The 27,798-nt window shown below is 42.7% G+C and overlaps 1 protein-coding gene across 2 annotated transcripts in view; it reads left to right on the top strand.

Moving 5' to 3' along the window:
• Positions 1 to 27,798, top strand: part of LOC147109531 (spectrin beta chain, non-erythrocytic 1-like) — a 490,086-nt gene that overhangs the window by 323,305 nt on the left and 138,983 nt on the right. For both annotated transcript variants that reach the window (XM_086003569.1, XM_086003568.1), the window contains exons 19-23: positions 6,871 to 7,017; positions 10,201 to 10,464; positions 19,770 to 19,988; positions 20,102 to 20,191; positions 21,779 to 22,057. In XM_086003569.1, coding sequence (XP_085859695.1) covers positions 6,871 to 7,017; positions 10,201 to 10,464; positions 19,770 to 19,988; positions 20,102 to 20,191; positions 21,779 to 22,057 — 999 coding nt within the window. The remainder of the gene's footprint in view (positions 1 to 6,870; positions 7,018 to 10,200; positions 10,465 to 19,769; positions 19,989 to 20,101; positions 20,192 to 21,778; positions 22,058 to 27,798) is intronic.

Consider the following 27,798-nt stretch of genomic DNA (forward strand, 5'->3'; position numbering starts at 1 on the left):
TTCCATGGCAAGTACATCCTTCCTCAGATAAGGTGAACAAAACTGCACACAATACTCCAGATGTGGCCTCACCAAGGCCCTGTACAACTGCAGCAAGACATCCTTGTTCCTGTACTCAAACCCTCTCGCTACGAAGGCCAACATACCATTTGCCTTCTTAACCGCCTGCTGCACCTGCATGCTTACTTTCAGCGACTGGTGCACAAGGATGCCCAGGTCTCGTTGCACTTCCCCTTCTCCCAATCTATTGGCATTTAGATAATAATCTGCCTTCCTATTTTTGACACCAAAGTGGATAACCTCGCATTTATCCACGTTATATTGCATCTGCCATGCTTCTGCCCAATCACCCAACCTGTCCAAATCATACTGGAGTTTCTCGGCATCCTCCTCACAGCACACACGCCCACCCAGCTTTGTGTCATCTGCAAACTTGGACATATTACATCTAGTTCCCTCGTCCAGATCATTTATATATATTGTGAATGGCTGGGGTCATAGAAACATAGAAGATAGGAGCAGGAGTAGGCCATTCGGCCCTTCGAGCCTGCTCCGCCATTCAATGAGATCATGGCTGATCATCCAAATTCAGTACCGTGTCCCTGCCTTCTCCCCATATCCCTTGACTCTTTAGCCTCAAGAAATATATCCAACCCTTTCTTGAATAAATTTAATGAACTGGCCTTCACCGCCCTCTGTGGCAGAGAATTCCACAGGTTCACCACTCTCTGGGTGAAGAAATTCCTCCTCATTTCAGTCCTAAATGGCTTACCCCTTATCCTTAGACTATGACCCCTAGTTCTGGACTCCCCGGCCATCAGAAACATCGTTTCTGCATCTAGTCTGTCCAGACCTGACAGAATTTTATAGGTTTCGATGAGATCCCCTCTCAATCTTCTAAACTCCAGTGAGTATAAGCCCAATCGACCCAATCTCTCCTCTTACTTCATTCCTGCCATCCCAGGTATCAGCCTGGTGAATCTTCGCTGCACTCCCTCCATGGCAAGAACGTCCTTCCTCAGGTAAGGTGACCAAAACTGCACACAATACTCAAGGTGCGGTCTCACCAAGGCCCTGTACAACTGCAGCAAGACATCCTTGTTCTTGTACTCGAACCCTCTTGCTACGAAGGCCAACATACCATTTGCCTTCTTAACCGCCTGCTGCACCTGCATGCTTACCTTCAGCGACTGGTGCACAATAACACCCAGGTCTCTTTGCACTTCCCCTTCTCCCAATCTATTGCCATTCAAATAATAATCTGCCTTCTGTTTTTGCCACCAAAGTGGATAACCTCACATTTATCCACATTATAGTGCCATATTTCTGCCCAATCACCCAACCTGTCCAAATCGTACTGGAGTTTCACGACATCCTCCTCACAGCTTACCCTCCCACCCAGCTTTGTGTCGTCTGCAAATTTGGAGATATTACATCCAATTCCCTCATCCAGATCATTAATATATATTGTGAACAGCTGGGGTCCTAGGACCGATCCTTGCGGTACCCCACTAGTCACTGCCTGCCACTCGGAAAATGACCCGTTTATTCCAACTCTTTGCTTTCTGTCCGCCAACCAGTTCTCTATCCAAGTCAATACCTTGCCCCCAATCCCATGTGCCTTAATTTTGCACGCTAATCTCTTATGTGGGACCTTATCGAAAGCCTTCTGAAAGTCCAAATACACCACATCCACTGGTTCTCCCTTATCTATTTTACCAGTTACATCCTCAAAAAATTCCAGTAGATTAGTCAAGCATGATTTACCTTTTGTAAACCCATGTTGACTTTGTCCGATCCTGTCACTGCTTTCCAAGTGCTCTGCTATTACATCTTTTATAATAGACTCTAGCATTTTCCCCACTACTGATGTCAGGCTTTTTCTCTACCACCTTTTTTGAATAGTGGGGTAACATTAGCTACCCACCAATCCATGGGTACTGTTCCAGAGTCTATCGAATTTTGGAAGATGACCAGCAATGCATCTACTATTTTTAAGGTCACTTCCTTAAGTACCCTAGGATGTAGATTATCAGGCCCTGGGGATTTATCGGCCCTCAATCCCATCAATTTCTCTAACACCATTTCCCTACAAATACTGATTTCTATCAGTTCCTCCCTTTCTTTACACCCTATGTTCCCCGACATCTTTGGGAGGTTATTTGTGTCCTCCTTTGTGAAGACAGAACCAAAGTATGTATTTAATTGGTCTGTCATTTCTTTGTTCCCCATTATAAATTCCCCTGATTCTGACTGCAAGGGACCTACGCTTGACTTCACCAACCTTTTTCTCTTCACATATCTATAATGAATTCCTGACTCTCAATGTGCTGCTAAACAGACGGTCAGGAGGCTTTCTCACTGCTTTCCGCAAACCATGTGTCGTTTGCACTGTCCGGGCTTACCCCAACTTCATGGAGGGTTGGATGGAGGTAAATAAGCATTGATTACATTTTCAACAAGACAAAGCTCTCTGGAAATATAAACAGAAAATGCTGGAAATACTCAGCAGGCCAGGTAGCATCTGTGTAGAGAGAAATAGAGTTACATTTCAGGTTGGTGACCTTTCGTTAGAACTAGAACCTTTTTTCAAAGCTCTCTAAAGTTTCTCCCTGACCCCTTGGCAAAATATAATCCAACTGAACAGGATATCAATCAACAATATTCATTACTTCTGACCATGTTTGCGCACTATTCTCCAGACCCTAACCGGACTGGAACAATCATAGACTATTTAATCATCTATAACTACTTATCCTTATGCAGCCATGTCATTTAGCAGGTATTCATCCAGCTCCTTTCGCCATGAGTGGATCAAGATATCATTAAATGTTCTTGCTCAGAGTTCATGCTGTGAATGTTCTGCAACTCTGTGTGAGAGAGGGAAAAAATATCCCTTTATCCTTTGTCTTGCGTGAGGTTTGACGGTATTACCCTTGAATCCTGTGATTGCAGATTAAGTTAAATAGCCTGCCCGTTTGACATGCCTGTGGCAGTGTGTTCATCTCTGCATGAGTCAAACCACAGTATATTCCTTAAAAAAAAATATGTTTCAGCAATTGTCATTGGTGGTTAGATTGGGTTCAGGACTGGGTTTTGCTTCCAGGAACACTGGCACCAGTACTGGGGCAGGAGGGAGCTGTTCCGTTGGGACGGGCTTCACTTGGCCAGTGCTGGGACTAGAGTCCTGGCGGATCATACAACTAGGGCTGTAAAGAGGGCTTTAAACTAACTAGTGTGGGGGAGGTTGCTAGAGAACAAATAATAAAAATGACAACAGAGAAGGTCATAGACTTAGGTAGCAGTGGGGAAATTAAAAACCAGAGCGTGTCAGGAAGGGGCAGAAGGTATGGAGTAAAAGGTAAAGTAATAAAAAGGGCAAAAGCAGGAACTAAGTGTCACAAAACACATTTGAAAGTTCTCTATCTGAATGCACGTAGCATTCGTAACAAAATAGACGAGTTAATGGCACAAATAGCTACATATGGGTATGATCTTGTGGCCATTACAGAAACATGGCTGCAGGGTGACAATGCCTAGGAATTAAACATACCAGGTTATTTAACAATCAGGAAGTACAGGCAGGAAGGAAGGGGAGGTGGGGTGGCTATGTTAATAAAGGAAGGAATCACTGTAATACAGAGAAATGATATTGGGTCAAAAGATCAGGATAATGAAACAGTTTGGGTGGAGATAAGGAATAATAAGGGGAAAAAACACTAGTGGGCGTAGTCTATAGGCCTCCGAACAGTCGCAACTCGGTTGGACGGAGTATCAATCAGGAAATACTTGAGGCTTGTAATAAGGGAACATCTATAATTATGGGGGATTTTAACTATCATATTAATTGGACAAATCAAATTGGGCAGGGCTGCCTTGAGGATGAGTTCATTGAGTGTATTAGGGATGGGTTTCTTGAGCAGTATGTAACTGAACCGACCAGGGGGCAAGCAACCTTAGATCTGGTCCTGTGTAACGAGACAGGATTAATTAAAAATGTCCTAGTAAAGGATCCCCTTGGAATGAGTGACCATAACATGGTTGAATTCCATATTCAATTAGAGGGTGAGGAGGTTGTATCTCAAACAAGCGTGCTAAGCTTGAATAAAGGAGACTATGAAGGTATGAGAGCGGAATTGAGTAAAGTGGATTGGGAAAATAGATTAAAGGGTAAGACGATACATGATCAGTGGTGTACATTTAAGGAGTTATTTTACAACTTCCCAAAAAAAGTATATTCCACTGAGAAAAAAAGGGTGTAAAAGAAGACAGCCATCCGTGGCTAAGTAAAGAAATTAAGGATAGTATTCGACTAAAAACAAGGGCATATAAGGTAGCCAAATCTAGTGGGAGGAGGCAGCACGGTGGCATAGTGGTTAGCACTGTTGCCTCACAGCGCCAGGGACCCGGGTTCGAATCCGGCCTCGGGCGACTGTCTGTGTGGAGTTTGCACATTCTCCCCGTGTTTGCGTGGGTTTTCTCCGGGTGCTCCGGTTTCCTCCCACTGTCCAAAGATGTGCGGGTTAGGTTGATTGGCTATGATAAAAATTCACCCTTAGTGTTAGGGGGATTAAATACGTGGGGTTACGGGGACAGGGGTGGGATATGTGTTGGTGTAGGGGTTACGGGGATCGGGTGGGATGGGCCGAAATGGCCTCTACCTGCACTGTGGGGTTTCTGTTTCTGTGATAGAGGATTGGGAAAACTTTAAAAGACAGCAAAAAATAACAAAAAGATTGATTAAGAAAGGGAAGATAGATTATGAAAGTAAATTAGCAAAAAATATAAAAACAGATAGTAAGAGTTTTTATAGTTATATAAAAAGAAAAAGGGTGGCTAAAGTAAATGTTGGTCCCTTAGAGGATGAGACCGGGAAATTAATGGTGGGAAATATGGAGATGGCAAAAACACTGAATGAATATTTTGTATCAGTCTTTACAGTAGAAGACACTAAGAATATCCCAACACTGGACAAACAGGGGGCTATAGTGGGGGAGGAGATAAACACGATCAAAATCACTAAGGAAGTGGTACTCGGTAAAATAATGGGACTCAAGGCGGATAAATCGCCTGGACCTGATGGCTTACATCCTAGGGTCTTGAGGAAAGTGGCGGTAGGGATTGTGGATGCATTGGTAATAATCTTCCAAAACTCCCTGGACTCAGCAAAGGTCCCGGCAGACTGGAAAACTGCTAATGTAACACCCTTATTTAAAAAGGGCAGTAGACAGAAGGCTGGAAACTATAGACCGGTTAGCCTAACATCTGTGGTAGGTAAAATTTTGGAGTCCATTATTAAGGAGACAGTAACAGGACATTTGGATAATCATAATTTAATAAGACAAAGTCAGCATGGTTTTATGAAGGGGAAGTCATGTTTGACAAATTTGCTGGAGTTCTTTGAGGAAGTAACATATAGGGTGGATAAAGGTGAACCAGTGGACGTAGTGTATTTAGACTTCCAAAAGGCATTTGACAAGGTGCCACACAAAAGATTATTGCTTAAGATAAAAAATCACGGGATTGGGGGTAATATTCTGGCATGGATAGAGGATTGGCTATCTAACAGAAGGCAGAGAGTTGGGATAAATGGTTCATTCTCAGACTGGCAATCAGTAACCAGTGGTGTTCCGCAGGGGTCAGTGCTGGGTCCCCAACTCTTTACAATCTATATTAACGATTTGGAGGAGGGGACCGAGTGTAACATATCAAAGTTTGCAGATGATACTAAGATGGGAGGGAAAGTAGTGAGTGAGGAGGACATAGAAAACCTGCAAGGGGACATAGACAGGCTAAGTAAGTGGGCAGAGATTTGGCAGATGGAATACAATACTGGAAAGTGTGAGGTTATGCACTTTGGCAGGAAAAATCATAGAGCAAGTTATTATCTTAATGGCAAGAAACTGGAAAGTACTGAAGTACAAAGGGATCTGGGGGTCCTGGTGCACGAAACTCAAAAGGTTAGTATGCAGGTGCAGCAAGTGATTAAGAAGGCCAATGGAATGTTGGCTTTCATTGCTAGGGGGATAGAATATAAAAATAGGGAGGTTTTGCTTCAGTTGTACAAGGTATTGGTGAGACCGCACCTGGAATACTGCATACAGTTTTGGTGTCCATACTTAAGAAAAGACATACTTGCTCTCGAGTCAGTACAAAGAAGGTTCACTCGGTTAATCCCGGGGATGAGGGGATGGACATATGAGGAGAGGTTGAGTAGATTGGGACTCTACTCATTGGAGTTCAGAAGAATGAGAGGCGATCTTATTGAAACATATAAGATTGTGAAGGGGTTGGATCGGGTGGATGCAGGGAGGATGTTCCAGATGATGGGTGAAACTAGAACTAGGGGGCATAGTCTTAGAATAAGGGGCTGCTCTTTCAAAACTGAGATGAGGAGTAACTACTTCACTCAGAGGATGGTAGGTCCATGGAATATGCTGCCCCAAAAAGCTGTCGAAGCTACATCATTACATAAATTTAAAACAGAAATAGACAGTTTCCTAGAAGAAAAGGGAATTAAGGGTTACGGGGAGCGGGCAGGAATTTGGACATGAGTCTAGGTTCGGATCGGTCATGGCCCTGTGGGTAGCGGAGCGGGCCCAGGGGCCGTGTAGCCTGATCCTGCTCCTGTTTCGTGTGTCTAATTCTGTTAGATTCAGGAGATAGTCCTGTCATAGTGGATTGGCGGTTAGGATCAGATCAGCCATGATCTTATTGAATGGCGGAGCAGGCTCGAGGGGCCAATTGGCCTACTCCTGCTCCTATTTCTTATGTTCTTATGTTCTTATAGGATCCTGTCTTCTATTGTGCTAAATTCTTCCAGACCAATACTGCATCTGGAAATTGTTCACTGCCTGTTTCTGCTTCCAGCTTACTTTCTGGATCAATGAGAAGATGCTAACAGCCCAGGACACCTCTTACGATGAGGCTCGCAACCTTCACACAAAATGGCAGAAACATCAAGCATTTATGGCTGAGCTGGGATCAAACAAGGAGTGGCTGGACAAAATTGACAAGGTGAAACAAAGTTTAGGAATGGGAATGATTCCTAAAGGCATTTGACAATGCTGTCTAACAAAGAAATCTCCCTTCCTTTCAATTTCACACTTTGCATCTGTTGTTACCCATTCTTTCATAAGGTGTGATTTTTTTTTAATATCCTGTCTGAATATTGTTTTTTGTTACGATTTTTGGAAATGCATTTTCCAGGATACAAAACACTATTTAGACAGGGGGACAATGTACACAACACCTAAAGTCATATCTCTTAAACACAACTTGTGGACAACATTATGGCCAAGAGTTTCCGCTTTGGGTGCAATCAGTGATCCGGGCGCAAATTGCGTTCAATATTGCGCTAGTTTTGCGAAGTGAATCTTTTGCTCAGGTTTCCGCACAAACTCATTTGCATATCGTTGAACGTAAAATCTTCCAGGAACCAGCGCAACCAGCCAGCACGTTAGAAGATAATGCACAGTTTTATTAATTCGGCTGAAAATGGGTTTATCACAAAAAAAATAAGCATTTTTAATCAGTATCTAGCCCACCACCTGTGAGTGACCTGATTTTAAATAACTGAAAATGACTTTAATAGCTATGAAGAATCATTTTCTAGTTACATTGATGTACAGTAGTTAGTTACTTAATAAATTAAAATAAAATATTTAAAAGCTTTTAAAAGGTGCCTAGAACTGCCTTTGCAACAGAAAAAAAAGCTTAATTTTAAGAGCCTCTTTGAAGGCCTGCAAATGGGCGCAATTAATGGAAATTCGCCATGGTGATTAATTTGATCTGGGGGGCATGGTCAGTTTTGTGGGCGGGGCTCGCTTCCAGCGCAATGTTTTTTAAACTTGTGTAAAAGATCGCGGAAACATGATTTGCGCTTGGCATAAGTTGTGCTTGAAATTCTTTGATCTTTCTTTTCTACTTTGCCCGAATTTGGGTGAGTGTGCAACCTAGCGGAAACTCCAAGCCTATACGTTTACAAATTCCGGAGCGCTCAAAATGCACAGTGCTTTAAAACAAAATACCTAAAATATTTAAGACTTGTAAAGTAGATTTTGTTGGTGAATTGAATAATGAATACAGTGGAAAACTGCTGAATGTATGAGATCCGAATGAAGAATTTGAACCGTAGTTTGGAGAGGCAAGGCAGTACCTCAGTCAGAGAAATCAATAGTTTAAACCTGAATTAAAGAATCAGTTTGTGTTCTGTCATAAAATGTTTCACTTCATAATTGTCTTAGTATTTGATATGCAGAATACCTTTGCATTGAAACAGTAGAATGATATATTGTAGTTAGAGATTAATATTTTATATTTATTGAAGGGCCGTGTTATAAAAATATTTTGATAGTTACTCACTAGATCACAAGTCATTGTTTATATACTCATCCAGTAAGCCATACGACTGCTATTGACTGAGGAATTCCTGTGTTCACTGTCTGCAATTAAATTGTGAATCTCTTTATTAAAAAAGGTTTGATTTCATGTCACAGTACAGATATCTTGCACAACTCGCTGCCACCAGTATGATTTTCATGGTTCAGTCTGTCGCTCTCTCTCTCTCTGTCTATCACAGATTTAAATGATCGAATTGAACTTTGAACTGCTTAGAATAAATATGAATAGCTTAATGTTTCCTGTGACATATCATTCAACCTGGAAATGGGACTATCAGTGGGAGTTGTTTTAAACTCCCAAACGAAGTCACCTGGCTTGACGAAAACATTACTGCTGTATGTAAGTCAAAGAAAAAAGCCACCTCTACAAACTAGATCGACCGAGTGAGACAGTCATCTTAAATATTCACAGGCTTAGCTTTAAATTTATACAGTACATTTCTTAAGTCTATTGAAGTATGTTTACACACCAAAGTGGTTCTGACTGTCCTAGCCAATATTTATCCCTCAATCAACATCTAAAAACAGATTATCTGGTCATTATCACATTGCTGTTTGTGGGAGCTTGCTGTGCGCAAATTGGCTGCCATGTTTCCTACATTACAACAGTGACTACATTTCAAAAAGTACTTCATTGGCTGTAAAGCACTTTGGGACATCCAGTGGTCATGAAAGGCGCAATATAAATGCAAGTCTTTCTTTTGACTGTCTACCTATATACAGTGGCAATACCCTGGAATTTGTCACAAGTTCATTACACATAATGCATAGAGAAAATCTTCCCTGATTATGAAAGTTAAAATGAATTCCCATCAAACATCACAGGATCCACTCCCCAATTGGCACATCAATTTCGTTGACATCTAAAATGGAAATTTACATGTAACATATATCATCTTACTTTTAATAACTTTGTGTGATTTGAACAGAAAATATGTTGAGTAGCCACATGATATAAGTTATCTTCCTCTTGTGACACTGAGCATAACTCACTTGCAATTTTGACTTTCATTAGTTAGCCAACTTGTGATTATGAGTCATAACCTGCCTCTTCTAATTGTATATCCTCTATATTTTTACTCACTCATTTGGTAATTAAATTGAATGAAATTGCCTCTTTTTGCTTATTTTATGGAAAAAATCGAAAATTTTCAGTAGGGGGATACAGATGATATGAAGACTTAAGAGCAAATGATTGATGTAATCTCTTTGAACCCTGCAGTTGTGTTATAGCCTTTAATACCTGCCTGGCTGTATTGGAAACAAAAAAATCTGCTTACAATAGCATAACATTTAAATAACTTTAAAATTAGTGTGGCACATGAGGGAATTCTTCCCCCAAACTCTGGAGTTGTTTTGACTGTGCCAGTGTGCCTAGATTTAAATTAATTAAGTACTGTATATTCATTTTGCCCTACTGACTTCCATCCAATTAAATCTGGTTCTTTAATTCAATGTTGTGGGACTGTGGGTTGCCTTTAGCATTGGTGTTCCTGCTGATGAACATGATGTCAATAACATTTTTCATAAGTTTTGTACTGTACCATTATTCGTTGCAAGTACTTGTCAACACTAAAAGCGAGGGAGCTTAATGTGAATAATCCCAAAGCCCACAAAGTTCGCCAGCACGCAGTTACTATTGTATTGTTGCCCCTTTGTGAGAACTGCCTTTGGTTTTTTGGAATTGAACAGAAGCTTGAAAATCATACTTCAATTATATAGCAACAAGTGGTTGCTGCTGGCATCATGATATTGGAGATGGTGTTCATTTTGTCTGATGGTCTTTCCCTGATGACAGGAAGGGAAGCAGCTAATGGACGAGAAGCCAGAGTTTGAGCCAACTGTCTCAGAGAAACTGGAAGAACTGCATCGTCTGTGGGAAGTTTTGGATTCGACCACCAAGGACAAGGCACAGCGCCTATTCCATGCAAACCGGTCAGAGCTGTTTGCTCAGAGCTGTGCTGACTTAAACAAGTGGATGAATGAGGTGGAGTCACAGCTACATTCTGAAGACTTTGGAAAGGACCTGACTAGCGTCAATATCCTGCTGAAAAAACTACAGGTAATGAGGTTAACTCTGTTTCTCTCTCCACAAATGCTGCCTGACCAGCTAAGTGCTTCCAGCATTGCCTGTTTGTATTTGAGTTAATGAGTAGGCTCAACTGGATGGTTTGTAAATGGAGATGAAATTGATGACAAGTGCATGTTATCCATGTAATACATCTGAAAGACTGGAACAAGTATAGACATTTGACCCATTGAACATTTTTCTCTCCAGACCAGGTGTACAGTTGGCATTGTCTCTCCCTAACTTACTTAATGACCAATGTTTAGGAACATTCTTCAAATCTAAACATTAATCTATAACTTGCAAAAGCAGAAGAACCTTTCAAGAGGCAGGAATAATTGAGTTATATTTAGTCATTCAGTAAAAAAGCCAGTGGATTTATATCTTATAAACATGCATGAGCTGGCTGCCAACATGCATATTTCAGCAGTTAGCAAAAATTTAAATTTCTTGCCAGAAATAGAATCAGTTTTGTTGTTTAGTTTGTGCAAGAGCCGTGCTACCCTGACTAATAAGTAACATTGCTGCACGACGTTAATGTCAAATCCGCTACTTACATCATACTGCATCTTTCGAGGAGTACCAATCATGAAAACCCACGTGAAGGTCAGCTGTTCATCCAACCTAATATTCCAGATATCCTGGGGATGCAAAGTAAATTTTCTCCAGAATCTAGAAAAACACAGGAAAATTTAAGACTCCATAAAATAATTGGGGTAGAGTTTCCAGCGCAAATTGTGCCCAAAATTCCGCCTGTTTTGAAAAGGATTTCCCCCCCCCCCCGCACTGCTGCTCAAATTTATTTGCATATCGCCAAATGCAAAATCTGCCATGAACCAGCGCAATTTGGCAGCGTTTTACCAAAGAATTTTGCTTTAAAAACTATTCCTTGATATATTTAAGATTGGTAACTTTGTAAAGTTTGATTAATACAGCAGAAAATGGGTTTATCACAAAAAAATAAGCATTTTAAATCACAGTGTCAATGTCCCCTGTAAGCTGCGCTTTGTTCTGCGCGGCCTGTTTCTTTTAATGCGTGGTCCCTTTAAATTTGTGCGCATGCGCGGTATTCACAATGTAAAAGCCGGTGAGCAACCTGCGCTGAACTTTCTGATTACTGCGCAGCCACGCACACCTCTTTTCTAGAGAAAAGAGCACCAGCCTGTTTAGACTTTCCTGATAAGTGTAGCCTCCTAATTCTCGTATCATCATTGTGAATCTTTTTTGCTCCTTCTCCAGTGCCTCTGTATCTTTGTAATAATATGGAGTTCAGAACTGTGCACCGTTCTCCAAGTGCGGTCTAACCAAGGTTCTATACAAGTTTAACATAACCTCTCTGCTTTTCAATTCTATTCCTACAGAATAACATTAGCTCTCCGCCAGTCCTCTGACACTATTCCCTTTTCTAATGACTTTTTATATATATGTATAATAGTGCCTCTGCTAACTCTTCCTTAACTTCTTTTAATATGTGCAGATGCTCATCTGGATCAAGGGTTTTATCCTCTCTAAGTTTGATTAATTTATCAATTATCTGCCCCCCCCCCCCCCACTTTCTATATTAAATGTCTTTATATCTTTTTTGAGATTTTCCTCTAATGTCTTTTCCACCTTGTTAGTCTTGCTGGTAAATAATGAGTCAAAGTAACTATTCAATATTTCTGCCATTTCTCTGTCATTGCCTGTGAGATTATCTTGTGCATCCCTTAGTGGCCCTGTCCCTATGCTGATTTTTCTTTTCTTATTTATGTTTCTGTAGAATACTTTATTATTTCATTTTATATTCCTTGATAGTTTAATCTTGTACTCCCTCTTTGCTTTCCTAATTGTTTTTTTTACTTCTGTCCTATGTACTTAGTGTATACCTTTTTCTTTCGTTTCAATTTTACTCATTTCTTTATTATTCCATGGTGCTTCATTATTATATAGTTGCTTTTTAATGGAATATATTTTCCCAGAACTTTCTTAATCACCTTTTTAAATATTTCTCACTGCGGTTCTATCTCTTTGTCAACATTTTTTTTCCAATTTACCTCGTTCCTTTCTCATCCCTTAAAATTCGCTTTATTCCAATCTATTACTTTGGTCTTTGCTTTACTTATGTCTTGCTCAATCATTATTTTAAACCTTATTATGTTATGATCACTAATACCGAGATATTCGCCTTCACTTACTTCTTTTATCTGTGCGACTCAGATTATTCAATGTGAATAACAAAAAACAATGGGCTCGAATTTCCAAGCCCCTTGGAGGCGGGAGTGGGGGGAAAATTGCAGAATCGGGGGGCACGAACCATTCCCGCCCCCAACCCACCTCCATGCCTGTTTCCCAGGAGGCGGGTTCCCGACCTGTGCTGGGAGCCGCCTCCCCGAGGCGAGAAGGCGATTAGTGCCAATTAACTGCCTGTTAACAGGCAGTTTTTGGCCTAATCCCTATCTTTAGCCCTGAAGTGTGGGCTGCCCGATGGCTCCAAACCATGCTAAGTTAGCGAGTCGGGCTGAAGGGCTTGGAGGGTTCGAGATGTCCAGTGTTCAGGTGAGTGATGGGTGCATGAGTGCAGAGGTAAGTGTGTTTGCTGTGTGTAAAGTGTTTAAATAAGTTTTACTTACCTTTACTAATGCAGGCTTCCTTCCTTCAGGTCTCGGGAGTCCCTCATCTCACCAGCACAGAAAGCAAAATGGCCGCGAGCTGTCAAAATTTGCAGCATTATGCTTTCTGTTCTGGAGAGATTTCTAACTGAGTCTGTGGAGAAGGACTCAAGTTAGAAGTCAGATTGTCAGTGTTTGAAACACTGATATTTCATCTGTCAAAAGCTCTTGACAGATGAAATGTCAATCCCTGACATCACCTGTAACTGGGTGTCCCTTAATTGGCCTGCTGAGCCCACTGGGCGGGCTTAACAAGATCAATCAAGGGAAAATCGCGTGGGCTGGCCACAAATCGATGCTGGCGGGACTAGAACCCAAAAAGTGGGAGTCCCGCCTTCATCACGTCCCCATTGACAAAATCCAGCCCAATATCTTTAAAATGATAAAGAAATTTGATAGTGTAGATACAGAAATATTATTTCCTCTGATGGGGGAACAAGAACAATACAACATAATCTTAAAATTAAACCCAGGCCATTTAAGAGTGAAATCAGGAAGCAGTTTTTCACACATAAGTTAGTGGAAACCTGGAATTCTCACCTCCCAAAAATTATGGATACTAGGTCAATTAAAATTTTCAAGACTGAGATTAATCGATTTTTGTTGGATAAGTGTATGTGGAGCAAAGGCAGGTAAATGGAGTCAAGCAGATCAGCCATGATCTAATTGAATGACAGAACTGGCTTGAGAGTCTGAATCCTGAATACAGCCCAAAGTAAAATGCCAGCCTAGCTGGCTAATAATATTCATTCATACTCTCTCTCTCTCTCTCCATCCCCACTCACTCATATTTCATACCCCACCCTGGGAGGGGAGCCTAACAGAGTCACCATTTTACTGATCCAGGATCTGTTCCTATGTTCCTTCCATGGCTAAAGCACTAAGGGCAGGATTTTCATTGAGCCGTGGAGGCAGGATTGGAGGCATGTGAGGGGTTAAAATCTTGAAATCGGGGGGCACGAACCCAACCCGCCCCCAACCCGCCTCCATGCCAGTTTCAAAGGAGGCGGGTACCCGACCCGTGCTGGGACCTGTCTCCCCAAGGCGGGAAGGAGATTAGTGCCAATTAACTGCCTGTTAACAGGTAGTTTTTAGCCTAATCCCTATTTTTATTGGTGAAGTGTGGGATTCCCGACGGCTCCAAACCACGGCAAGTTAGCGAGGCGGGCCGTCGGGCTGATGGGCTTGGAGGGGTCGAGATGTCCGGTGTTCAGGTGAGTGATGGGTGCATGAGTGCAGAGGTAAGTGTGTTTGGTGTGTTTAAAGTGTTTAAAGAAGTTTTACTTACCTTTAAAGTCCTTCTTCCTTCAGGTCTCGGGCGTCCCTCACCTCACCGGCACAGAAAGCAGAATGGCCGCGATCTGTCAAAAATTGCAGCATTAAGCTTTCTGTTCTGGGGAGATCTCTAAATCATCCTGTGAGGAAGGAATTAACTTAGAGTACAGATTGTCAGTGTTTGACAGCTTCAAACAGCTGTCAAATGCTGATATTTCATCTGTCAAAAGGTCTTGACAGATGAAATGTCAATCTGTGACATCACCTGTTGCTGGGTGGCCCTTCATTGGCCTGCTGAGCCCACTGGGCAGGCTCAACAAGGTCAATCAAGTCAAAATCGCGTGGGTTGGCTACAACTCGATGGAGGCCAGACTACAACCCCGAAAGTTGTAGTCCCGCCTCCTACACGCCGCCTCAAAGAAAATCCAGCCCTATCTGTAAGGAGTTAAAACAGTTGGTAGCATAGATAATAAATTCTCATACATAGCCAGTTAGGTACTCTGCTTTTTATTACCTCAATGGCATTGTCAGAATTAATTTCTGTTTCCCTTTTGTTAATTTTTATTCCCTGAACCAGTAAATCACTTTTCTAAATCCATGTAAGCAAAATCAACAGAGTAGAGTATTACAAGAGAAATAACTTGGCATGTTGTGCTTATTTGAATAGGTAGGCAGCCTAACACCCAAATGTGGTGGAACAGCACGGTAGATAATGGACACATGATTGCTCAATATTCAATCAGTGTGGATCCAGCAAATCAGAAGCTGGAGTATGCATAAGAAATAGGAGCAGGAATAGGCCACTTGGCCCCTCGAGCCTGCTCCGCCATTCAATAAGATCATGGCTGATCTAGGGCTCAAAACCACTTCCCTTCACTCCCTTATCTTGCAAAAATTTGTCTATCTCCACTTTAAATGTATTTAATGACTCAGCCTCCACAGCTCTCTGGGGCAGAGAATTCCACAAATTTATGACCCTCTGAGAGAAGAAGTTCCTCCTCATCTCAGTTCTAAAAGGGCGACCCTTTATTCTGAGACTGTGCCCCCGAGTTCTAGATTTCCCCATGAGGGGAAACATCCTCTCTGCATCTACCCTGTCGAGCCCCCTCAGTATCTTATATGTTTCGATAAGATCACCTCTCATTCTTCTAAATTCCAATGAGTATAGGCCCAGCCTGCTCAACCTTTACTCATAAGTCAAACCCCTCATCTCTGGAATTAACCTAGTGAATCGTCTCTGAACTGCCTCCAATGCAAGTATATCCTTCCTTAAATAAGGAGACCAAAACTGTACGCAGTACTCAAGGTGTGGTCTCACCAATACCCTGTACAGTTGTAGCAGGACTTCCCTGCTTTTATACTCCAATGGGTGCCATAGCAAATAATGAGCCCAATAAAGGCCACACCCTAATTATGCACACTATTTGTCCTCTATCACAATTAATACTAATAAAGCAAATAAGACCCCCATAGAGGAGAGTGAAAAAGGATTATTATAATTAAATATAACTCTAAAATAAAATAGTGAGGATACGTGGAGACTAGTGAGGGTGCTTTGCAGGCTCACATGCCCCATGTGAATTTGTAATTGATTAAGGTGTAACGATGGCTAGTTTTATAAGTTGCCTTGGATAAGCTGTATAAAGCATTAATTGTAAGTCCATTAAAGTTGATGAATCCTCAAGGTGAGGCTTGATGATTTTTAAGATTTTGTTCAATGCGTGTGCACAGCGCATAGAAGAGTGATCTGGTATATTACTGGCTTTCCTTTTTTAAAAGAAAGTGTTGAAAAGTAATACAAAGCAGCCACGGGATCAGCTAAAAACCCATTGGAGAACAGTGTTTGTTAAGCAGCACCCACTAATGGCCAGATGATGCACACAACTTTTTTAAGTTAAAGTTGACTGATGCCAGCTGATCTAATCCTGTAATTTAGCGACGAAGAAGATTTGATAGTAGTGAACTGCTGGGTAACTGGGATGGCAGGACTGTCGTATGAGGAGAGATTAGGTTGACGAGGCCTGTATTCACTAGAGTTTAGAAGAATGAGAGGGGAAGCTCATTGAAACGTGTAAAATTCTGACATAAGAACATAAGAAATAGGAGCAGGAGTAGGCCAATCGGCCCCTCGAGCCTGCTCCGCCATTCAATAAGATCATGGCTGATCTGATCCTAACCGCCAATCCACTATCACAGAACCATCTCCTGAATCTAACAGAATTAGACACACGAAATAGGAGCAGGATCAGGCTACACGGCCCCTGGGCCCGCTCCGCTACCCACAGGGCCATGACCGATCCGAACCTAGACTCATGTCCAAATTCCTGCCCGCTCCCCGTAACCCTTAATTCCCTTTACTTCTAGGAAACTGTCTATTTCTGTTTTAAATTTATGTAATGATGTAGCTTCTACAGCTTTTTGGGGCAGCATATTCCATGGACCTACCACCCTCTGAGTGAAGTAGTTCCTCCTCATCTCAGTTTTGAAAGAGCAGCCCCTTATTCTAAGACTATGCCCCCTAGTTCTAGTTTCACCCATCATCGGGAACATCTTCCCCGCATCCACCCGATCCAACCCCTTCACAATCTTATATGTTTCAATAAGATCGCCTCTCATTCTTCTGAACTCCAATGAGTAGAGTCCCAATCTACTCAACCTCTCCTCATATGTCCATCCCCTCATCCCCGGGATTAACCGAGTGAACCTTCTTTGTACTGACTCGAGAGCAAGTATGTCCTTTCTTAAGTATGGACACCAAAACTGTACGCAGTATTCCAGGTGCGGTCTCACCAATACCTTGTACAACTGAAGCAATAGCTCCCTATTTTTATATTCTATCCCCCTAGCAATGAAAGCCAACATTCCATTGGCCTTCTTAATCACTTGCTGCACCTGCATACTAACCTTTTGAGTTTCGTGCACCAGGACCCCCAGATCCCTTTGTACTTCAGTACTTTCCAGTTTCTTGCCATTAAGATAATAACTTGCTCTATGATTTTTCCTGCCAAAGTGCATAACCTCACACTTTCCAGTATTGTATTCCATCTGCCAAATCTCTGCCCACTTAATTAGCCTGTCTATGTCCCCTTGCAGGTTTTTTATGTCCTCCTCACTCACTACTTTCCCTCCCATCTTAGTATCATCTGCAAACTTTGATATGTTACACTCGGTCCCCTCCTCCAAATCGTTAATATAGATTGTAAAGAGTTGGGGACCCAGCACTGACCCCTGCGGAACACCACTAGTTACCGATTGCCAGTCTGAGAATGAACCATTTATCCCAACTCTCTGCCTTCTGTTAGATAGCCAATCCTCTATCCATGCCAGAATATTACCCCCAATCCCGTGATTTTTTATCTTAAGCAATAATCTTTTGTGTGGCACCTTGTCAAATGCCTTTTGGAAGTCTAAATACACTACGTTCACTGGTTCCCCTTTATCTACCCTATACGTTACTTCCTCAAAGAACTCCAGCAAATTTGTCAAACATGACTTCCCCTTCATAAAACCATGCTGACTTTGTCCTATTAAATTATGATTATCCAAATGTCCTGTTACTTTCTCCTTAATAATGGACTCCAAAATTTTACCTACCACAGATGTTAGGCTAACCGGTCTATAGGTTCCAGCCTTCTGTCTACTGCCCTTTTTAAATAAGGGTGTTACATTAGCAGTTTTCCAGTCTGCCGGGACCTTTGCCGAGTCCAGGGAGTTTTGGAAAACTTTTAGCAATGCATCCACAATCCCTACCGCCACTTCCCTCAAGACCCTAGGATGTAAGCCATCAGGTCCAGGTGATTTATCCGCCTTGAGTCCCATTATTTTACCGAGTACCACTTCCTTAGTGATTTTGGTCGTGTTTAGCTCCTCCCCCCCCTTCAGCCCCCTGTTTGTCCAGTGTTGGGATATTCTTAGTGTCTTCTACTGTAAAGACTGATGTAAAATATTCATTCAGTGTTTTTGCCATCTCCATATTTCCCACCATTAATTTCCCGGTCTCATCCTCTAAGGGACCAACATTTACTTTAGCCACCCTTTTTCTCTTTATATAACTATAAAAACTCTTACTATCTGTTTTTATATTTTTTGCTAATTTACTTTCATAATCTATCTTCCCTTTCTTAATCAATCTTTTTGTTATTTTTTGCTGTCTTTTAAAGTTTTCCCAATCCTCTATCCTCCCACTAGATTTGGCTACCTTATATGCCCTTGTTTTTAGTCGAATACTATCCTTAATTTCTTTACTTAGCCACGGATGGCTGTCTTTTCTTTTACACCCTTTTCTTCTCAGTGGAATATATATTTTTTGGAAGTTGTAAAATAACTCCTTAAATGTACACCACTGATCATGTATCATCTTACCCTTTAATCTATTTTCCCAATCCACTCTACTCAATTCCGCTCTCATACCTTCATAGTCTCCTTTATTCAAGCTTAGCACGCTTGTTTGAGATCCAACCTCCTCACCCTCGAATTGAATATGGAATTCAACCATGTTATGGTCACTCATTCCAAGGGGATCCTTTACGAGGACATTTTTAATTAATCCCGTCTCGGCGGGGCTAGACAGACTGGATGCAGGGAGGATGTTTCCTCTGGCCGGGGCAGGGGGGGCGGGGTGGTGGGGGGGGCGTCGAGAACGAGGGGTCACAGTCTCAGGATATGGGGTAGGACATTTAGGACTGAGATGAGGAAAAATTTCTTCACTCAAAGGGCGGTGAACCTGTGGAATTCTTTACCACAGAAGGCTGTGGAGGCCAAGTCACTGAATATATTTAAGGAGGAGATAGATAGATTTCTAGCCGCAAAAGGCATCAAGGGGTATGGGGAGAGAGGGGGAATATGGTATTGAGATAGAGGATCAGCCATGATCATCTTGAATGGCGGAGCAGCTCGAAGGGCCGAATGGCCTACTCCTGCTCCTATTTTTCTATGTAACTCCAGCTGGCCTTGTTCAATATTTGATGAGTTCTCTGGGTAACCACTCCTATCCTACAGTTTTACATGATGTCTATTACCAAGTTTATTTAAAAATGTCAAAAACAATTTCCTCCTAAGTAAATTCATGACACTCAAGTTTGTTTCTCTGAAAGCTCTTCGGCTCCAGTAGAAGTATTCTGCTACCATCTTTGTTTTGCTGACATCTTACCATTTCAGGACTCGGTATATCCTGTAAAATGATAAAGACCCTTACATGAAACTGCCAGTGTACTGGGACATGTTACCAACCCGATGATCAACTTTGTGCTGATATGCTACTGATTTGTTGCTCAGTCGTTCTGGTGCAGTGTATTCTTGTTTTCTTTTAGTTCAAAAGGGAAAATGTTGCAATGAAGAACTGGAGATGCCTGAACCAATTGTTTTTGTTGTGGACAGATGATAGAAAACCAAGTGGAGGTGCGACAGATAGAGGTGGAGGAGCTTCTAACTCAGACCAGAATTCCCTCCCAAGAGGGTCAGATGGAGACAGATGGGAAACCAAAGGATATAGAGAGTAGATTCTTACAGCTGATGAGCCCTCTGCAGGAACGGCGTCAAAACCTCCACATATCAAAGATGGGTTACCAGTTTTACCGTGATCTGGAAGATGAGATTGTAAGAAGTGATGCTTGTATTTTTCACAGCAGATTATTTAAAATAGTAAATTGTACAGAGATATCAATGGATTTGTTTTGTGAGAATTTACACTTTTTCATGTTCTCTTTTAGCTTTGGGTGCAGGAACGAATGCCCTTAGCTACAAGCACAGACCATGGCCACAACCTCCAGACAGTACAGCTCTTAATGAAGAAAAATAAGGTAGGTAGTATTAGTGGAAACTTTGCATCGAGTGTTTCAGTGCAATTCTGTACTTATGAAATTTTAAACACAAAAATATTTTTTCTTTCTGTCACTGGCTTTTGAACTGTTGAAATTTATTTTAACTCATATATATCTTAACAGAGGATTATTTTGCCGAAGATTAAGCACTGGACAATACAAGCCTAAGGCTTACCCCAATGTATTTCATCACTGAGTGTGAGCTTCTACATTGCGCACATTACTCTACCTTAGAATAGATGTCTGATGCCCAACTACTGCTGTGGAATCAGCACGCGGCGGACCTTTAATCTATCCAGTTTCTATCCTTATCCATTTAGCCTCTAAGTCCAAGTAAAATGAACGTTGACTGTTTTTTGGTCATTTTGCCCTCTGCAAATAGAATTGACCATAAGTGTGTAGTAAAGCACACAACCTTTGTTTTATACCATAATACTATGGGGTCGATTTTCCTGGAGCCGTCAGGTGGGGTTTCAGGCGTGTGGGGGGGGAAAATCCTGATTTTGGGGGTCCCGACACCGTCCCGCCCAAAACCCGCCTCCACGTAAGTTTCAGGGGAGGTGGGTACCCGCCCCGCACTGGGACCCGCTGACCCGAGGCGGGAAGGGATTAGTGCCAATTAACTGCCTGTTAACAGGTAGTTAACAGGCAGTTTTTAGCCTAATCCCTATTTTGAGGGGTGTCGTGTGGGATTCCCGACAGCTCCAAACCACGCCAGGTTAGAGCAGGCGGGCCGTCGGGTTGAAGGACTTGGAGGGGTCGCGATGTCGGTGTTCAGGTGAGTGATGGGTGCATGAGTGCAAAGGTAAGTGTGTTTGGTGTGTCTAAAGTGTGTAAAGAAGTTTAAGTTACCTGTACTTACCTTAACAGCCTTTCCTCCTCTAGGTTTCGGGAGTCCATCACTCAGCCGGCACTGAAAGCAAAATGGCTGTGAGCTGTCAACAGTGACAGCCTTCAGCTTTCATTGCCGGTGAGACTTCTAACTGAGTTTGTGTAGGAGGACTCAGGTTAGAAGTCAGACTGTCAGTGTTTGACAGCTTCAAACAGCTGTGAAACACTGATATTTCATCTGTCAAGACCTCTTGACAGATGAAATTTCAGTCTGTAACGTCACCTGTTGCCGCGTGGCCCTTAATTGGCCTGCTGAGCCCGCTGGGTGGGCTTAACAAGGTCAATCAAGGGAAAATCGCGCGGATTGGGCGGACGTCGATATATGCGGGACTAAAACCCAAAAGCTGTAGTCCCGCCTCCTTCCCGACAGCTTTATGAAAATCTACCCCATATCTCTCATTCCTGAAGATTTCAGACAAATTTGTTTTTGTAGCTGACAAAATAACAATCAATATTTGTAAAGCTTATCGCTGGTGAAAGATTAACATTATTCTTTCACTTCAACTATATACTCCATAACATGATGTTTGTGGATTATTTGGCTTTCTCACTACTGGAAGAATAATAGTAATGCACAGTTGCAAATTCATGGTTACCTGATACAAACAAAACTCAAGAGGTCCACGTGATAACCCCCTGTTGTTACTGCTATAAGCCTTTCTTCTGTTTCCACAGACTCTTCAGAAGGAGATCCAAGGGCATCAGCCACGTATTGATGATGTGTTGGAAAGAGGAGAAAAGATGATTGTGGAACCAAGGCCTGACTCGGGTGCTATCGAAGAGCAATTGAAAGAGTTAAAGGGATTGTGGGACAAACTGGAGGAAGAAACCGAGAAAAGACAAAAGCGTCTGGAAGGTGCAAATGAAGCCCAACAATATTATCTGGATGCTGCAGAAGCCGAAGTTTGGATGAGTGAGCAGGAGCTGTACATGATCGCTGATGAGAAAGCCAAGGTACCTACTTAGTTTTAGGCATTTAGTTTTACTGTTAGGTGTTGGACATCCTGGAGAGTTGTATGTTGGGAAGGTAATGGGTTAATAATCAAACTTCCTTGTATCTTGGAACAACGCACTTTCCAATATAAACAGGATGGCTTTGAAGTGTCACGAGAAGAAAACATAGCTTGTCTTCTGCTTTTAGTGTCTGAATGTTACATAGGAGGAATGCTTGTGCAAGGAATTAAGTGACAGTAATGATGTCAACCATGGGTGATTAAAGTATAACTTTGACTAGTGTAATAAACATAGGTAGAGGGATCCATTACCTATCGTCTAGAAAGATAATGGTTAATAAAACCTACTCTTCAAAGGATTCAAGAACAGTTAAGTCAGGAAGTCTTGTTTGAGGAAAGTAGCTTGAAGTAAACAAGTACAACTGTTTAGATGAATAGACTGTTTTCAAGGGACTCAGGAATAGATACATCATGAGGTATTATCTGTGACATGTACCTTTGATGTAGGAGAAATATGGCGTATAAAGGAGCATGGTTTTCAACACTTCTTCAGAGGGCTCGAAAGATAGAACTATAAACCAAAAGCCACTCTCTGACCGCGATTTTGCTGGCGCTCAGAGGGCGGGTTTGGAGGTGGGTCAGGAGTTAAATCCAAGATGATAGATGGCAGGTTGTGAACCCACCGCGAACCTGTCTCCACGCGACTTTCCAAAGTGTCGGGTCTGCGACTCCTGATCAGACCCAACACAAAGCAGCGGGAGAGGTAGATAAGGTAGTTAACTACCTGTTTAATGCTATTTTGAGAGGGCTTTTCAATTTTGCAACATTTTCAGCATGTTCCACAGCGTTTCAGAAACACGCCAGCTGATTGTGTCGGGTGTTCCAACAAGCTGAACAGTTCACAGCTGCAAGAGCAGCATTAAAGCTAACCTGCCACATCAGTTCAATTTCAAAAGCCAGAACTTTCTGATTGCAAGATTTGGAAGACATTTTTCAGGTGTATTGAGGTTGTAAGTGTGTGTTGTGAGATCTATATACATTGTGACCTCCTTGTAATAACCTCTCTCCACTTTGACTGAGCGCTTATAACATTTCATCCTCAAGTGACATTTTCACCAGTAGAATGGGAACGCTTGATACTCTCTCATCATGGTCCTCAGATTCGGAGGATGAGCAGCCGCGGCAGCAGCAGAACCAGGCACACCAGCAGCACCGACAACAAGAGCGCCAACCTTCTCCTGAGCCACCTGATGCTGCACAGGGCATAGGCCGTCAGCGCAGGGCTGCACTGCGCCGCAGGAGATACCCCCAACACAGGGTTTACAGGCAGAGGATGAGCTTCCTCAACATGAGTGAGCAGCAGTGCCAAAGGAGGCTGAGCATTTCGCGAGAGGTAGTCGCAGACATCTACACAATGCTGCACCAAGACCTGCAGCCCAGTGGAGCGGGTGGACATTCCTTACCAGTGGCTGTCAATGTCACCACCGCCCTCAACTTCTTTGCGTCAGGGTCCTTCCAGTGATCATCAGCAGACATCAGCGGCATCTCCCAGTTGGCCGTACACAGATACATAAAGCATGTTACCGATGCCCTGTTTGGCAAGTCGGCCAATTACACCTGTAAGAGTCATGAAAGTTTAAGAAAGAAAATACTTTAAAATATTGGTTAAATAGTATAATACAGTTAATTTACCTGACTGACTTATTGTATTGAGAAACCCCCTATTTTCTTGTTCCAGTAGTATAGTCTGAGATACCCCCTTTATTCTTGCTACAATGGTACAGTCCTTAAGCTTGTCACATGGTATCCAGCCATTTTACAGTTCAAGCTCCACGAGGCTAGAGAGAAGGTAAAGGCTTTGATGGCTGGAGCAATACAGTTTTTGACCGTGTTCGTTTAAACGTGTTTTGCTTTGTAATTCTGTTTGTAAGATGTTACAGTAAACAGTTTAAAGACAAAGTTACGTTTTGGAACGTTTTATTTCGACACGTGTCTACTCGTTGTTAAAAGCCTCAAAGCTCAGTGGCTGCACGTTTGGAAATTACGAAGCGCCACTACATTAGTCAAAAACTAGCTCCCTAAGAAGGAAAGGACGGAATTGTCGGCGAACGTATACATGAATGGTCACGGAGCCAGACAACAATATAAGAAAGCGAAGGTACAGTGACTGTTACTTGCCTTGTTCATTCTATTGAGAAGCTAAATAAGAGCTGCGGGTAAAATGGCCGAGGCCTTATGGAGCCATGAGGAGCTTCCCCCAGCCAGAAGGATTGTTGGCCAAAAGAGGGAAGTAAAGCTCACCCCAAAGGCAATGGAAGAGAAGTTACATAGAAGCATAAGTGCAAGGAGGGCTAAATTAGCTCAGATAACTGGAAAAATGAAGATAATTGATTGTCTCATGGAAGATAATGCTAACATTAAGAAAGTTAAAGACATAATGCATTGTGATTTCTCCAAGTTGCATGAAGAATTTAATGTACTCAATGAAGATATATTAGCACTTCTGTCTGAAGAAGAGGGAAACGCTGATCAGCACAACTGGTTTGATCTTAAATCATCCAGCATTAAGGACTATGTCAAGGCCACAGAACAGTGGATGTTAAAGATTCGTCAAGATGCTGATACAGCAGAGAAAGATAAAGATGACGATGAAGTCGGACCAGATGATAGCATTTCAGAGACTTCAGCCAGACTGAGCAAAAATCGAAAAGAAGGTAGCTCTGTTTCTGGACACAGGTCAGTCGCTTCTACCACATGCTCATCGTGACGCATGAGAGAGGAGGTTGAACAGGCAGCGTTGATGGCGCGCGCAGCATCTTTAGTGGAGAAGCAAGCTCTTGAACGGGAAGAGGCCCAACTGCAGGCCCAACTGCAGGCCCAACAGGCCCAAGTGCAGGCAAAGAAAGAACAGTTGGAGCTAAAAACAGCTATTGCGGTCTCAGATGCCAGGTTGAGTGTGTATGAAGATTATGAAGGCTCACAGAATGGCATGAACGAATACTGCCAGTCAATGTTGTCACACAGAGTTGGATCCAGGGCACCTTCAAGAGTTAAGAGAGAGTCTGAAGGCCATCTCCTGGCATTACAGCGTGGAAGAGAGGCCTCTCCACTAACAGGAGCACGTGATGCTACCCCAGACGTCAGACGGTCTAGATTAGACACTGCTGATGACCACCAGAGGCCTGAAGACACAGAGAGAAGCCTATACCGAGTGATGCAACGTCAGAATGAAATTACAGAGATGCTTGTAAAACAACAGAATCTGTTTCGACTCCCTCAAAGAGACATACGAGTGTTCCAAGGCGACCCACTCAAGTATAAGCCCTTCATCAGATCCTTCGAACAAGCCATTGACTCCAAAACAGAGAGCAGCAGTGCTAAGTTGTACTACCTGGGACAGTACACCAGTGGTAAACCACAAGACCTGGTCAGAAGCTGTGAACTCATGAGACTGGACCGGGGATACATAGAAACCAGGAAGTTGCTGCAGGAGCACTATGGTAACGAGCTGAAGATAGCCACTGCATATATTGAAAAGGCTACCAAGTGGCCACAGATCAGATCGGAGGACGGGGAGGCACTGAACACATATGTTCTTTTTCTCATAGGATGTCGCAACACCATGGAGGATGTTGAATTCATGGAAGAGATGGACAATCCTACGACTATGAGAATCATCATCTCTAAGCTTCCTTACAGGATGAGAGAACAATGGAGAAGAACAGCCTTTGAGGTAATGGAGAGACGGAAAAGTAGAGCCAGGTTTGCAGACTTAGTGAATTTCATAGACAAACAGGCTAAAATTGCTAGGGACCCATTGTTTGGAAACATCCAGGATGTCAGCCCGACTACTGATGGAAGAGTGAAAGCCAAGCCTGCTGAATCAAAGACTCTCGGGAAAGGTGGTTCCAAGGGAAGCAGCTTTGCAACTATCGTCACTCAGGCTGGGGAAGAAAAGTCTCAGAACTCATCTCCCAAAAAGAGCAGTACAGTGACGCCTGCTAGCGCCTTTCAGAAGCCATGTTTATTCTGCCAGAAGAATCATACATTGGATTTCTGCAGTGACATCAAGGCACAGCCACATAAAGACAGAATCGAATTTCTGAAGTACAATGGCCTATGTTTTGGATGTCTCTCTCAGGGGCACCTGAGTAGAAACTGTAAGCAAAGAACAACGTGCAGAGAGTGCACTCGGAAACATCCCAGTCTGCTGCATATCCACAAAGAAGAACAAGTCTCTAAGAAGAGTGAAGAAAACAATACCGACGAGAAGGTTGTTTCAAGTGCTCTGGTGTCGCTAGAACCAGAGACTTGTGGATTCACTGGGGCCGGTGACAGTGATTGTATTCTTGCCATCGTACCTGTAAAGATCAAGTCTAAGAGGAGTGAGAAGTTTGTGGAGACTTACGCCTTCATGGATCCAGGTAGTTCAGCAACGTTCTGCACAGAATCACTCATGCGACAGCTGAACGTTAGAGGCAGAAGAACAGAAATCCTATTACGCACCATGGGTCATGAGAAGTCAATGCAAAGTTATATCCTGTCAGACTTAGAAGTGTGTGGACTTAAAGAGAAGGACTTCATAGACCTGCCTAATGTTTTCACACAGAGGGAGATTCCTGTTAAAATAGGGAACTTAGCCCTGCAGAAGGATGTGGAGAGATGGCCTTACCTGGAAAAGGTGCTTCTCCCATACATTGAAGCAGAAATTGGCCTATTAATTGGAACCAATGCCTACAAAACTATGGAGCCATGGCAGGTGATAAACAGCAAGGATGATGGACCCTACGCCGTCAGGACAGCCCTTGGATGGGTTGTCAATGGACCGGTAAGGAGAGATGATGGCAACAAGTCGAACAAGGAGGAACGACAAAATGTCACAGTTAATTGCATCTCTATCGCAAGCATTGAAGAGCTGTTGATACAGCAGTTCAACGCAGACTTCTCAGAACGCAGCTGTGAGGAAAGGACAGAGATGTCACAAGAAGACCATCAGTTCATGGATTTGATGACAAGGTCTACACAGTTCATTGATGGCCACTATCACATTGGTTTGCCACTGAGAAGACAGACCGCGAAGATGCCGAACAATCGCTGCATAGCAGAGCAGCGCGCCATCAGTCTAAAGAGAAAGCTGAACAAGAACCCCGACCTTCACGAAGACTACAAAGGCTTCATGAGAAACATCATAGCGAAAGGCTATGCTGTAAAAGTGCCTGAGGAACAGTTGAACAGAGACGATGGAAGGGTCTGGTACATTCCTCATCACTGTGTGTATCACCCAAAGAAGAAAAAGATCCGTGTAGTGTTTGACTGCGCCCCCTCATTCAGAGGAACTTCACTGAATGACCAGCTGCTTCAAGGGCCTGATCTTACTAATACCCTCATTGGCGTCTTGACGAGGTTTAGACAAGAGCTCGTTGCCATGATGGCAGATATAGAATCAATGTTCTACCAAGTCAGAGTCACTGATGAAGATGCTGATCTTCTGCGTTTCCTTTGGTGGCCAGATGACGACGTTAGTCAAGCTATGGTGGAATGTAGAATGGCTGTACACTTGTTCGGAGCCACATCATCTCCCAGCTGTGCAAGCTACGCTCTCAGAAAAACTGCAGAAGATGGCAAAGGCAAAGCACCATCAGAGGCTGTGGAGACAATCTTCAGAAACTCTTACGTCAATGACTGAAGTTCGTGTCAACAGAAGACGATGCCATTGCACTGTCAAGAGACCTTAGAACTCTG

Source organism: Somniosus microcephalus, chromosome 12, assembly GCF_052327205.1.
Source record: "Somniosus microcephalus isolate GS21.2 chromosome 12, FLI_Smic_1.0, whole genome shotgun sequence".
Lineage (NCBI taxonomy): Eukaryota > Metazoa > Chordata > Chondrichthyes > Squaliformes > Somniosidae > Somniosus > Somniosus microcephalus.